Source organism: Pyxicephalus adspersus, chromosome 2 (assembly GCF_032062135.1).
Source record: "Pyxicephalus adspersus chromosome 2, UCB_Pads_2.0, whole genome shotgun sequence".
Lineage (NCBI taxonomy): Eukaryota > Metazoa > Chordata > Amphibia > Anura > Pyxicephalidae > Pyxicephalus > Pyxicephalus adspersus.
This window is the reverse complement of record NC_092859.1, coordinates 62785998-62800557: the sequence shown is the minus strand read 5'-3', so window position 1 is coordinate 62800557 and position 14560 is coordinate 62785998. Positions and strand designations below refer to the sequence as shown.

General features: G+C 36.4%; 1 protein-coding gene across 1 annotated transcript in view; it reads right to left on the bottom strand.

Moving 5' to 3' along the window:
* Positions 1-14560, bottom strand: part of HSPA4 (heat shock protein family A (Hsp70) member 4) — a 38171-nt gene that overhangs the window by 20883 nt on the left and 2728 nt on the right. The window contains exons 2-13 of the mRNA XM_072400886.1: positions 10567-10624; positions 10014-10154; positions 9481-9603; positions 8450-8549; positions 6987-7120; positions 5958-6202; positions 4879-4955; positions 4578-4729; positions 4224-4330; positions 4000-4133; positions 3339-3520; positions 3155-3238 (exon numbers count right to left, since the gene is read on the bottom strand). Of these exons, the coding sequence (XP_072256987.1) occupies positions 3155-3238; positions 3339-3520; positions 4000-4133; positions 4224-4330; positions 4578-4729; positions 4879-4955; positions 5958-6202; positions 6987-7120; positions 8450-8549; positions 9481-9603; positions 10014-10154; positions 10567-10624 (1537 nt within the window). The remainder of the gene's footprint in view (positions 1-3154; positions 3239-3338; positions 3521-3999; positions 4134-4223; positions 4331-4577; positions 4730-4878; positions 4956-5957; positions 6203-6986; positions 7121-8449; positions 8550-9480; positions 9604-10013; positions 10155-10566; positions 10625-14560) is intronic.

Here is a 14560-nt window from a genome sequence, read left to right as displayed (position 1 = left end):
AATCAATTGGGTAGGACAATCAAAAGGTAGAACACTGAAACAATAAGAGGTTACTGGATACCCATGGCATAAACAACTGGGAGCACTAAATTTGCCGTGTTTTGCCACACCCCCTTTTTTACCACCCGGCTACAGCTTCCTACCACCCGGCTGAAAACATTTTTTGGGGAGAACACTGAGCCAAGACGTAGAGAAGGCTTTTAATAAGGTAGAATGGCTATTTCTGTGTTCGGTATTGGCTCAAAGGGCTTTTGGACATAAGTTTTCTTTCTATCTATCTATCTATCTATCTATCTCATCTTATACAAGATTATTGATTAATGGAACTCTGTCTTCTCCTATTGAGATGGATAGGGGCACCCCGTCATTGTTGTTTACCTTGGCCTTAGATCAGTTAAGACTTCTTGAAAAGTTTGAAGGCATACTTATAGGTACTAAGAGAGTTAAAGTAAACGCATTTGCAGATGATTTGATGCTGTATATTGCTAAACCTAAGACTAGTCTTACGGCTATTTTTAATTTATTATCACAAAATGAATTGGTCTCAGAGTATCCAATAAATTTGGATAAATCCAAAGCGTTGTATTTGACTAAAGGTGATCTATGTGGGGTTCCCTATATCCAGTTGTTTGGTGTGAAGAAAAGTTACACAACCTAGGCGTTTATGATACAAAGAAACCATCAAATTTATATAGGGCTAATATCAAACCATTATGGAATATGCTTAAAACTCACGTGTATAAATGGTCATCATTTACCCTTTCCTATTTGGGAAGAACGAGTTTGATTAAGATATTATTCCCTAAGCTTTTATATACCATCCAAATGTTGCCTGTCTTGCTCCGCCAGCAGGAATTGAAAACTCTCTATAAAATGTTTTGTACATTTATCTAGGGGGGCAAGAGAGCCCGAGTAAGTATGCATAATATGCACCAGTCGGTTAGAAATGGGGAGGCTGAATTTTCCAGATGTGGAATTATATAATAGGGCAGAGTTAACTAGATATCTCAGGGATTGGCTTTTTACAACCAATGTTTATACAGATACATCATTGAAGCAACAGATGGTCCCAGCCTATGATGTTACATAAGCATAGGGAATTGCTCCCAGGGGAGGTAGTACTAAATCCACTGTTATATTCAAACTGGCAGCTTTGGCATAGAGTTAGACACCATTTTCAACTAAATAGTCATTCTTCTTTACATCTCCTATTAATGAATAATCCTGACTTAATATTGAGATTTCAAGAAAGGACTGATATGGAGAAGCAAGAGGTTTGGCATTGGAGGGTAAAAAACCTTTGGTAATGGTCTAACTAAGAAACCTATTTTGTATGCTGCCACAATATAATCATATCCATTATTGGAAAAATAAATTTTTGTATATCACCAGATTCGATCATATGTTGCAGCAGTATTGAGAATGCTTTCAGATAGTGATTGGTCAAATACAGTGGATAAAACGCTGCTTAGACCGAATCCAGAAAAAAGGGCGATAGCTGACGTATATGGTATCTATAAAGCAACTTTGGATTATGAGGAAAGGAATACTGGTTTAAGTAGATGGAGTATTTATTGTCCATCTAGAACCCCAACAGAGATTCTATCTGATTTTCGTAAAGCATGGAGGGCAATTACTTCTTCATTGTATAGAAAGATGGTATTTAAATTCTTCCATAATGCATATGTTTCACTTTACCGCTTTCACTTTCAAATGGGTTTAAACAAACTCCCTAAGTGTTTAAAATGTAATGCGATTGAAGCAGATTCCTATCATATGTTTTGGGGTTGTTAAAAGATTTTGGAGGTTAGTAGTTCAGTTTGCCCAGAGGAATTTGATATCATTCCATCCCTTGTCTTCAACTTGCGCTTTGTTTGGAGTCCAAACAGATCAGGTTCGGATAACTAAAGGATGTAGTAGACTCCTTATGATTTTTTCAGTGGTGGCTAAGAAAACCATATTGCATAAGTGGATGAAGTGTTGAACCTCCTACTTTGGGTTTGTTCCTGGAAAAACATAGATTTGTCCTCCAAATGGATTGGGTAGAGGCCACAAACAATAAAGATTCCAAAGTACAATCTTTCTTTGAACTTTGGGAATCCTATACAGCTATACTACACCTTTGGAAACTAGAAAACGTTTAGTAGCAACATTTGAACAAACTTCTTGGTATGCCCATAGAATATTGGATGGTGACCCACCTGTCATTTTGTAGTAGAACCCGTATAGAATTAGAGTTAGAATAATGTTGGATAATTTACTGTACCACTGAATTGTTTTATTAACTTTAAGTATGTTTGGTGGTATTGTATACTGTTATAAACCTATTTTGTAGCATTGTTTGTATGCGAATACCTCTGTTGTAAAAATAATAATAAAGTACTTATAAGACATCAATAGGCCACATTAATAAACTGCTGATAATGGTCTGCCTGAACTTCCTTTTACTTTTACTAAGGCCCGCTTCTCATTACAATACTTAAGCCAAAAAAATCACAACAACATCTGCAAAACAAATATTTCATGGGGACTTCTGCAATGGAGCTTCCAATGATTGCTTTCAAACACAGGGACAGCAAAACACAGCATGGCACCAATATGTAAAACCTACCACATTTATTTTCAGGTAGAATGCATTGCTACATGTTTTCACAAAAACCTTAGGTCTTGTATGTGTTTGTCTGACATCTAATACAGCAACCAAGGAGATTACAAAAATGTACCTTGGTTGTCCTTGCAGATTTTTGATCAACTATGGGATACAAAACACGTGTAGAAATAACAGGCTAGTTAGTCTAAAAGAAAACTGGTCACAGATCCAACTGCAATATACTTTCGTGAGAATCTTCATGACACACACTACTTTTGTATGCAGAGCATAACAAATCAACATTATATTCCAAGCACATCATTTGGATAAATGAAAAACAAAAAGTTAAATTTAACTGCATACCATTTCTGTAATTAAGCAGGTTGTAGGTTGCTAGTTACAGAAAACAACCTACCTAGGTCTCGTCACTTAACCATGCTTATCCATTAAATAATGATTCCCACCAGTTACTCAGAAATACTGCAATCATTTCAAAAGCAACTTGAACTCCACTCTGGTTAATCTACAAAAGAAAACAAAACAAAAATCTTTATGTTTAATCACCTCCATTTCTTCAGGATTTGACTTGGCTTCCATTTGTGTCTGAGATTCTTCAGGTTTAGCGTCCTCTTGATCAACCTGCATTTTCTAAAAAGAAACATATAGACACAAGCAATAAAATATACACAAACTTATTCCAACTAGAATTCAAGCACTAGTACAGAAAAGCAACAAAATAAAGCATTACCTCTTCTTCTTTTGCAGCCTGCTCAGTTTCCATAGGTTCCTCAGAATCTTCCATTTTATGGACTTCAACAAGAGATGCACTAGATACACTAAATATACCATGGACATTTACACGGACTTTCACCTTTACTTTGGAACTAGAGCCATCAGCTTGAGGAGCAACCTTCTGTACGTGGAACTGGCCTGCAGGACACATAAAAACCTGTACTCTTTAGCAGCATAATTAGTAGCAGACATCCTAAAGTGTTTTTTGGTACTATAGTCTCCCTAAAGACAGTGAGTGTTATGTCATATGTCCAACAATTCCCCTTGCCTCACCGAAATTCAGCAAACTAAAGCCCCACTGCTCCAGGCCCAATTAATGAACTGTAGGCACAGAGTACATGCTAACCCATATGTAAGTTACAACTTTAAAAAAGTTGGGTGCCTCTGGAAGTGAAATGGAGTAGAAGTGACTAACAAAAGCTACTTCAGAACGTTAAGTGCAAAATTTAAACAAAATGCAGGAAAAAAAGTCCAATTCTATGATGCATCTAGGAAACCTGTGTTTGTTAGTGACTAAAATATATTGTAAAAAGTGAATTATTTTAATAGGTAGAGTAAATAGGCAGCAAGTCCCAAGTTTGACCACAGAGAAAGAAATATTTCACCATAATACTTGCCTAAGGAGGGGTCTGGATAGGGCAGCTCTTTGGGTGCACTATAATAGGCATCCAAAGTAAAAGGTTCTTTTCTGTAAAAGGTCAGCACTTTGGAGAAAGGAGCCGCGTGGTTCTTGGGGAACACTTCACAATCACTGCAAAAATATAAATACATGAATTAAGGCATTTAATTCTTCTACATGTAGTTAAAGAAAAAAAAAAATTATTTTTTTTGTTATGCTCACCTTAACCCTTCCTCAGCTGGTGAATTCCATTTCAGGGATATTGGGTACGGTACAAGATCAGTAATGGAAAACTCACGAACTTTAAAGGCTGGTGATAGAATGGCACACTTTAAAAAAGTAAAAAAAGAGCAAGTTAAAAAAGAAAAATAAATAAACTGTACAGTACAAGAACGCATGGTCACTTAAGGATGATGTGCACATTTAGCATTAGAAGAATTTACAAATTAAAACACTTAAAAGATTTGGATATTCACATTTGTCTTCATTTATGTTCATTTCAAGACATACATTTGACACACATTTGAGAAACAGCCATCTGCTGAAGCTATAGTACATGTTGCAAGGACTCCTTACCTGTAATGCACAGCCCCTAGCTACAGCTTCATCAGCATTCAATGTTGTGCTGACTTCTTTACCAAAGAATCGCATTATTTTCTCTTTAACTGCTGGGATACGTGTAGCACCCCCAATTATTTCTACTGCGTAAATATCTTCTTTTTTGAGCTCTATGGAGACAAAAAAAAAGGTAAGAGGAAATAAGGTAATGGATGTTTTAAGACCATTCTCAAGGGAACAGCATAGCATATAAAATTATCTAGCCAAAAAAAATAAAATATGTATAATTATAAAAATGTCTGAGTTTGATATTACTTACTGGCTTGTTCCAAGACACTACGAAGTGGTCCTTCAATTCGTGACAACAGGCTGTCACACATTTCTTCAAAGTGACCCCTTGGAATTGTAGAAAAATAAATAAATTGTACAGTCGATATTAATTTACATATAGGCTTAATTACTTTTCTGTAGAATAAATGACTTTAGGCTTTTGTCAATGGGATCAGTTTGACATTAGTTTAAGAAACCATTAAGATCATTCAGAGATCACAGGCAGGTACATTTGACTGTCAGCAGATCTTCTCCCGAACTGCTTTAGTTATGTATAGGAAAGCAAACCTCACATGAAGCAAACACTGCAACTAAATCTGCAGATATGGCTACTAGTATTTGGATCAGGAACAAAGCTGTAATTTTCCATCATGCAATTTACTTTTCTGCAAGCCAATACAACTTCAGTGTTTTCCCCAGCCCCTTTTAGCTGGGTGCACCACCCGGTTGTTTTTGGGTGGTTACTGATGAGTTGGGTCACAATTCAGGGGCTGCCACCTGCCTACAATTTCTTCCCACCCTGCTTAAAAATATTTCTGGGTTGAGCACTGCACTTGAACAGATTTTCTTTATTTATTGAATGGTGTACCTCACAGCCAATGACACAATATATATGTTAAATGAAATATAAATGGAATTCTGGTTAAATGTCACAAAAGTAAACTAGGACTGTTAAATCCTAGCTACCTTTAGAAACAATGGCATTTCAAAAACAAAACCAACTAATGTTTTACACAGATCCTGACTTTTCTTGTAAAGGTTGAGTTAGACTCTGTCCATATTTTTTTTTTTGAGCCATCAAAAAAAACACAAAACAATTTTCCTGCCTCCTGGTGGATTTTCATCTGCTTCTACACTGGATAGCACATGTACAGTGGACTAAAGACCCAGACATTGGGGAAATTTATATCCTGCACACACTCAAGAGTTACATCAGTGGCCATGGAGTATCACCAAAGTCCACTGTATAGATGGCGGCTTTAAAGGATGAAACGGAGGTAGTTTCCTGGATTTGTCGCACAGCACCTACGAAAAGTTAAGAGTGCACAGTGATTGGCATGTATATACCTGTTCATTAATCCAGACACATCGATATCATTCATAAAACACTCGATATTTAAAGGCAGATCTGAAGCATTTGCACTCATCAACTTTTTGAGCTTTTCACATTCCTGAGCGAGTCTCAGTAAAGGCCTAATCTTAGACTTGATATCCAGTTTATACTTCTTGCCAAACTCTTCGCAGAAATAGCCAACCAGTACATCATCAAATTTCATTCCACCAACATATGCGTCAAAGGCAGTAGCTAATACCTGAAATTAATATCAAAAAGAAAATTGGTTCATGTCCAACCTCTTTTGATGCGCAACACTGTATCAAAAGAATAAATGAATGTCATCAACATGAAGGTAAAATAATAGCTAAACAGACTATTCTGGCTGTATGTTGTCAAACATATGTACACCAAAAGAGCTGTACAGGATTACATGTTTTGGTCGATGAAACAAAGCATGCATCTATATAAATTATAACAGTTTGCATAATGAAGTCTATTGAGTTATATTGATGGCCATCCAATGTTGGATCACCACAAATCCAGAAAAACTGATTGTTCATGAGGGTGGATGGCCAAATTTCAGTCACATTGAATGATCACTTGCTCCCAACCTTGCCATTGTCAAAGTATTTTACTGTTGTAGACATTTCATACCAAGGCAGGAGAGAGATTTCTTACAAATAGTTGTTAATGGCAAAAATGACTCTACGCACACAATGCAATTCAGTTGAAGTGTGGATAATTTACTGTGCATCTTGTATGACTGATGCGCTTTTATTAAAAGGGTAATTAATGAATATGAGCAGCTGTCAATGTTAGCAACATTCTCTAGTAATTTGGCATTTCACAGACCTACTGTAACTGGTTTTAAAGACAAGAAGGTATTTAAATCTGCTCACAACCAAAACGAAATTAGCACTCAAAAACATAGCAAGTGTTAACTTCTCACCTCACAAAAATCCAGTAAAATAAAAATTATTAAACAACATTAAGAGCTCAGCATTGATTTTGTTTTTAGAAAACCTAAAAAGTGAGCTTACTTTAAGTTTTCCTTTGTTAAAAGCACACACAGAGACTTGATATGCAGAATGACCCATGTCTACAAACACAACAATCCTTGGCTTTTCTTCCAGTGAAGGTAGATCTTGTTTATAAATTCCATATGCAAGTGCCACTGCATTATTAAAAAGAAAAAAAAAAGAGTAATCTTAAAGAGAAATATTGTTTGATAGTGTTTTACAGTTTTCTGTTTCATTTGCACATAACTATGCTAACCACTGCTTTAAATAATGAGCTTCCAAGTAAAAATTGGCAAGAATGCAATTGTAGACAAGAAGGATTGTAAGAAACACAGTTTTATACTACCCAACCCAAGGCAGCTGTGTGTTTTTCACCTCCAATTTCCATTAAAATCCTACACATTACCTAGTCTAGATTAATTTCCTGTATTGTTCCCGGGTGTATATCCCGGGCACTTGCCATTATTACTACGTGAATGAATCCTACAAGTGAATGGTTTACATTTTAGACACTTGTCAGAGGACATTATCTTTTTTTAGCTAAAAAACCCAACCCAAATGACAGACAACCTCCTTCCACAGTTTTGTGGCAGAAGAGGCTTGATGTTACTCATGATACCTGATGAAAATGCCAATTATTGCAACATAATTAGAATTATGCAATAACCAGCAAAGAACATGTGTATATAATTTAAAGTCTAACTTAAAATCATCAAAATGTAATTTCTAGTAGTTAAAATGCTTGCTTTTTACATGTTAGGGCTACGTGATGCTGATTTTCTACTGGAGCCGAAGCTGTTCTCTTAGCAAAAGTGAAAATAAATATTTGCATTGCAGTTATTGTTAGTAAATTAGATGAAACTTTTGCTCAATACTGAATGGTGAGCTAGCAAAAATCCTGTTTTAGGCTTCCATTTCTGAGCTTATTCTGTAAATGTAATTTGCCTGGCTGTTCCTGAAATAAATGATTCCTAATCAATGACACAGAAAAAGTATGTATGGCAGGTATGCCAGTGAAAAGTCCCCAAGCACTGATGCCATTGGATATGCATCTCATGCAGATTCAGTACGCTGCTGCAGCAAGATGCTTGCTGCTGGAATCTTCAACAGTAAAAGTCAGTGTTTATAATGACTGTAGCAGAATTTGTGCGGAAAGCAGAAAGGGTGCTCAGATGCAGATCTTTCAAGGAATACCAGTAACTGCTGGGAGATTCAGCTGTTCACACAAAACTGAAATATTAAGTCATAAATAAATGAATAGTTTAAACAACAAAATAATATTTTTTTTTTTTTAAACAAGGAAAATATTAGTAGTTTATTAAACAAAACCAGTTTTAGTACCAATTACTAGCCAAATGGAGTCATCTTTTCTGCGACTGACTTTCTATATTTACATAGGAAGAGATCCCTTGCTATGAAATTAGTCCTAAAATACTGTTTTTCTACCACTCTTTGAGCTTTTATTTATTTCTGCTCTCTGTTACCTGCAGTCGTTTCGTTAATCAGCCTCAGACAGTTGAGCCCAGCGATCTGTGTGGCATCCATTACAGACCTCCTTTCTGCATCGGTGAAGAAGCATGGAACCTGGAAAAGGGACGGATAGACTACACATCACATTTATACGTTCCCAACAGACACGTCAGACTACAAAGCCCAAGGTAAACAAACACCTTTTTTTTACATGGCTTGTGTTATAGCACAAACTAGTAAAAACTGTAGAAATGTAAGTATTCAAACACCCACACGTCACCCATATATCTATCTATTTCTCACAAGTTATCATAAAATGCCAAGCACAAAATTATGTACCTCTGTGGCGCTCACATCAGCTTTCAAATTTTAGCAACAGTTTAAAACAGTCGTCAAAAGCATGTCAGCTGTACATATTGAGAGACCGTGTCCATCTTACTTTGCACTGCATTTCTTTATCTTGTTAAATGCTGTGCTTGTCATACAGACATATGTGTTTGTATTAACATCATGAACTCCTAATTAGGCAGTTATCCCATGTTTTTTCAATGCAAAAATAAAGCCATGGGCCGACACGCTTTGACCCAAAACCTATGTCTGTTAGCCTGGACCTCAATCGTTTACTCACCAGTTGAATAAAGGATAACCTGATAACTAAAATGAACCCTTACTTTACTGAACTGACTTAGCGTAACCCTAAAAAACGTAGATGTTTGCAACTGTGCAGATACTCTGCATGTGCATGTCAGTGGGCAAAATTTGACCTAGATAGACAAACAAGCAGTTAGACTTAGCAGCTCTGTCTATCAGTCAACAAGTATTTTAAATTATTGGTAATATACTTTTGGGCAGGGTGCTCTCCATCTCCCATGTTATTGGCTGTACTTGTCTATTAAGCAAGTTTGTAACCCCAATTTATTGTACAGCATTATGTAAAGCGTTGGCACTTTATAAAGATAAATGATAATTTTGTATGTATTAAGTTATTATAAATAATAAATCAGCTCTATTTGACCATGAAAAGTTTTGACAAAATGTTACTTACTGCAACTACACAATCTACTACCGGCTTCTTTAATGCACTCTCTGCAGTTTCTTTAAGTTTGGTCAGTAGCATGGCAGTCACCTGCTCAGTAGTAAAGGTTCTCTCCTCCTCTAGGTACATGACCTAAAAAACAAAATATGTTGCATAGTATTTTCGCTTGACAGGAATTCTAGAAATTGTTTCTTGACTTTCTTGAAAGGGTACCGTTGGAATGCAAATCCTGACAGCCGTTACCATCTTTCAGACTTACCGATTGAATGGTCGTTCTACCTTTGAATGACCTTAGATCCCAGTAAAGGATCTGGTTACCAAATATAGGTGATAAAGACCCTTGTGGAAATCATAGTATAAGGATAGCTATGTCAATTCTCAGATTAGTTAACCAGACAAGCCCATCACTACAGCAAAGTATTAAAACATTTAGAATCAAATTAACAAGAACATGCATGGTACTAAAGTCTGTTTAAAAGACAAAGAACTGCCACTAAAACTGAAATCCCAAATTAAAGGGTACTTCATAACAATTTATTTACCTTGATACCAGTAGAGCCTGTAGGCAGTTCAACAAGCTCATAGGCCAAACATGGCTTTTCAGCCTGAACAAACGGATCTGTGTAGGCTCGTCCATGAAACCTTTTGAATCCTTGCATAGTGTTCTTTGCATTGGAAATGATCTAGAGACAACCAAGCCAAAGTTACTCAGCATGTTTTAGGCTGACATAAGCAAGAGGAAATAATAATGTACAAACACATTTGTATGATAGAAAATTAACAAAGCAAAAAACTCAAGACATCAGCTTAAGAAATAACTGTAAGCACTGAGAACATTAAACAAGGGCCCAGAAATTTTTTCACTGTACAATACTTCAAAAATTAGGATCCTCTAGTGTCCAAATAATGCTTCGCTTAACTTGGGTTTATCATGTTTTGATGAATAGATTTTTTTTTTCTTTGATTACTGCAAGTATAAACATTGGGACTAAAAACAAAGGAACCAATTCATAAAAAAACAAACCACACACACAAAATTACATTTAAAAGAAATTATTTATCAAAAGAATATGAGTACAAGTCAATAAAGCTTACTTGGCTTTTTGCTGCTGCTCCAATAGATCTGTTTTTAGGACCGAAAGAAATGCATGATCTGCAAGATAAAAAAAAAAAGAACAAATTAAAATGCATTAGACACAGAAGACACTGAACATATTTAATCAGTTTTTTAACCAACACAATTTCTCCTAATATTAAAACCTTGGACTGCGTTAATGACATATGACTATGTTAAGGACATTAGATAGTGAGCTCCTGGGTTGCTATATAAATAGATGCATTGGGTGCTATATAAATACTGTGTAATAATAAAATTATCAGCAAGTCTGGACATCTGAAAAATTATAAACAATTGCCAGCATAAGCCCAAGTTTTATATAAAATATTTTGGCTTTCAAATATGGTATGACCATGTTCTTCCCTTTTTTATACTTGGCACAAACAGGCACGAGTTACAGGTATGCCTTACAGCCTATTATTAACAATACAGATGTTACATGGGCACTGACTTTTCTATAAATATAATTTAACATAACTAGGTGACTGTTTGATAAACCAGTTTTCATCACAAACAAATAACATGTGACAGGGCGACATGCCAGGCAAGGAACCTATTCCCAGGATCTTAAAAGCAAGAACTTCCTGTCAGAGGATACAGAATCTGCAGCTCATTCTAAGGCTACGTACATTACGTGCCAGATGATTCTTGTCTGATATCAGCCGAGGCGAATTTGGCTTGTGTACAGCGCTCGTCCTCCATGGATCTGCCAGGGGAGAGAGCACATTGGGGTGTCCCCCATCGTTCTCCCCCTCTCCATAGAGCAGAACGGTGATGTATGTACAGCACTCATTTATGCATTGTGCAATATTTTCTTGTTGGAAAGGATCGTGAAAGATCCTTTTCTAAGGACAATTATTGCATTTGTGTACAATACCTAATGTCTGACTGCTCCTATAGTTTACTCTAAATAGGTAAAGAGATTAAAATGCAAACCATGTGGACCAAGGGCATAAAATTTGATGTAGGGGAATGTTGAAAAAAACATGCACATATTTTGACACGTTTTAGATGTATGAAAAAATAAATAAATAATACAAAAATACAAGGAGAGCTTTTTGGTATTCTGGACTCCTTGGTACCAGTATGTTATGTAGGTGCATAACTGTCATGGGTCAGTATTGCAGAAAGCATTGAGGAATTTAGATGAGCCAGGCACCTAATATAAGCAAAGGTCAACAATGACAACCGCCACAATAAGTACTATAGTAATAAGTAACTGGGTTTCCTTTAAGGAACTCCAGCTAGAAACAAATAATCGATTTACCATATAAGTTTCCTTTTACAATGTCCTAGTTAGTAGAAGCGTTTAGTGCCAGCAACAGTACAACAGTAGAGTGAGCCATTCTTCCAGCACTCAGCAAGACAATTCTTATTTGGTGACGCACCATCAACTTTTGTACTCCCATTCTCACCTTAGCCAATTCCCTACAGAACTTTTGTTAATGATCAGGAAGAGAAACTGCATTTCTAAATGAGCCACAGCTTGCATTGTCAGAGTTCTTGAAGTGCAGTTGTACTGTTCACTGGCAATACCATGGTGGATGATTTTACTAATTCACAGCAACAAGGAGACTTTTTTCTCCCTGCTTTACCAACACCATGGACTAAAACTGTTCACCAATTCCAAAATATCTTTGTATAAACAAATAAATTACTATAAGTGTTTTGTCTCTTGTTAGCAAAAGGTAAGCGTGTAGGAAATCATTTACACCATTAATAAACTTTTTTTGGACAGATTACTGCAACAAATGTTACATTTTGGTGACAACATCAGTCTATTAAACCTTTTTAAGGCTTAGTCTACATGTACCTTTTCCCTAGCGTTTAACCTGAGGCTTTAAAAGCCCATGTCTGAAATTCCTATGCATTCCAATTGGCTAATCTACACCAGGACATTTCCTTGAGGCATGTTTTTGAGCCTTATATATAGCGTTTTTTGTTCAATGTTTTAAAAATTAAAACGCAGGGTAAACGCAGGAAAATGCTTGAAAACGCTACCACTGAATTCAAGGGAGACTTATAAAAGCATTTTTAAGCTTTTATTAAAAGCTTCCATTGAAAACAAACTCAGCTGAATGGCAATCACGGAGTGGAGCAATCAGCAGTGCTCTGCTATGCTATGCTGAAGCATGTGGCATGTGCTCTTGAATACAGAACACATGCCACAGCTCCGCTCAGGCTGTGGGAGCAAATAAGTAAGTGAAGCTATCAGCAGAGCAGAACAGAGCTCCATGATTGAGCTGTCATCAGGGTTTCCCTTTTCTCAGCCAATCACTGAGCAGTAGAGGTGAATGGGGAGACTTGTCCTCATCTCCCCTCTAGTGCCTGGGAAACCCACACTGTCAGGAGTCCCACGGCTGTGCCCATGTCATGAATGCAGATGTGGGAATCATCCTTTCATTGTGGGATAACTTGTAAAAAAAAAAAATACCAGTTACACAAAACACAAACATTTAATAAATTACTTTAACATTGAAGTTTGGTCTTAATTTTTACACATATCTTTAACTCTTTCAGGGAATGAGTAAGGGGTTTTATGTACGCCTGTACTCTCTCGGAAAGGGTTAAAAGTAAAACTTTTATAAATGCTTATGTAAAATCGTGTCAGAACACGCCATAGGCGTTTACAAGAGTTTTTTTTAGCTTTTTAAAGGCGAGCTTTAAAATGTTTGCAAAAGTGCATAAAATGCATAATAACAGGGTAGGAACATTTACATGTGTTTTTAAAACGGTCTGTGTAGACCCCAACATGGAGGAACCTTTAAAATAACTTTCAGATTTGAGGAAACCTGCTAATAACTAATTTACCTACAGGTCACAGTACATGGGAACAGTAAGTAGAGAATAAAAAAAGAAATGTATGCTTAATGGTATTTGACTCCTAGAGCCTTAATATACCATTTTTTTCAGTATTGGAAAAAAAATATTAATGAACAGTAAATTCATGCCTGCTTTCATTGGTGTTCATCAGGAAAAGGACCCCTTTATATTGGTGGTCATTGAGAAAAGAATACACACAAGTATGACAGGTATGATTTGCTCATAGTGATCAAGGGATAGGCAAAGTCAGCCATACATTTTTTTCAAACTCCTGTGAATCGCCTACTAGAAGCACCTCCAGAATGCTCCTATTAAACTTCACCAGCAAAAGAACCGTTACAGCACATTTACACAGATCTTTAACGGACATAGTGGTAAAATATCTCACCCAAAAACTACTGTAGGGTATGTGTACATGCCCTGTATATTTTGGCCTATTTTTTTTAAAGCTAGATTTTGGCCTGAGGCTATTGTTCACTATTTTAGGGCAAACATCCTGTATCTGTACAGATCTCCCCTGACATCACATGATGATCCATCCTTGCGTAAAAACTGTTAATATTGGCTGATGTCTTATATGAAGGTGGTGCTTCACCACAAAATTGCAATTACAGAACTACACACCTGTAAACAGCATGTAATTTTCAGCAAAAGGCTACTTCAGCAGATTTAAACAAAAATAAACTCACATAGCCTACTAGGAAGGTAACTTTTGCAAAAAATCTTACATTTCACTGAAGTTATATTGTTAAACTGACACACTGCAAGTAGAAAGTGTCAGGAAGCAAAACCTTCAAATGATCTTATAAAACAAGGAACCATGGGTTCTTTTTAAGAACTATAAAACACCTAGCCTGCCAACTACAACTTTATTACTCAGCCCTCTGGATCTGTCCAGCACTGTCTGGGCATAGATAAGCATGTGCACATTGTACTCATGGATAATACGTGTGTCATAAAACACTGGGGCTGCCATTGCTGGTCCTAACTCATACAAAACTAATCCTACAGAAACGCTGGTTAGTAATGTGGTATATTCTTCATAACAAGAGGAATGCATTTTAGTTGCCTAGCTGACATGCTGATACATGTGCTTCAGTTCTTCCCGTGTCTTCTATGTCTAACTAGTATGCAATTGAAACTTTTCTG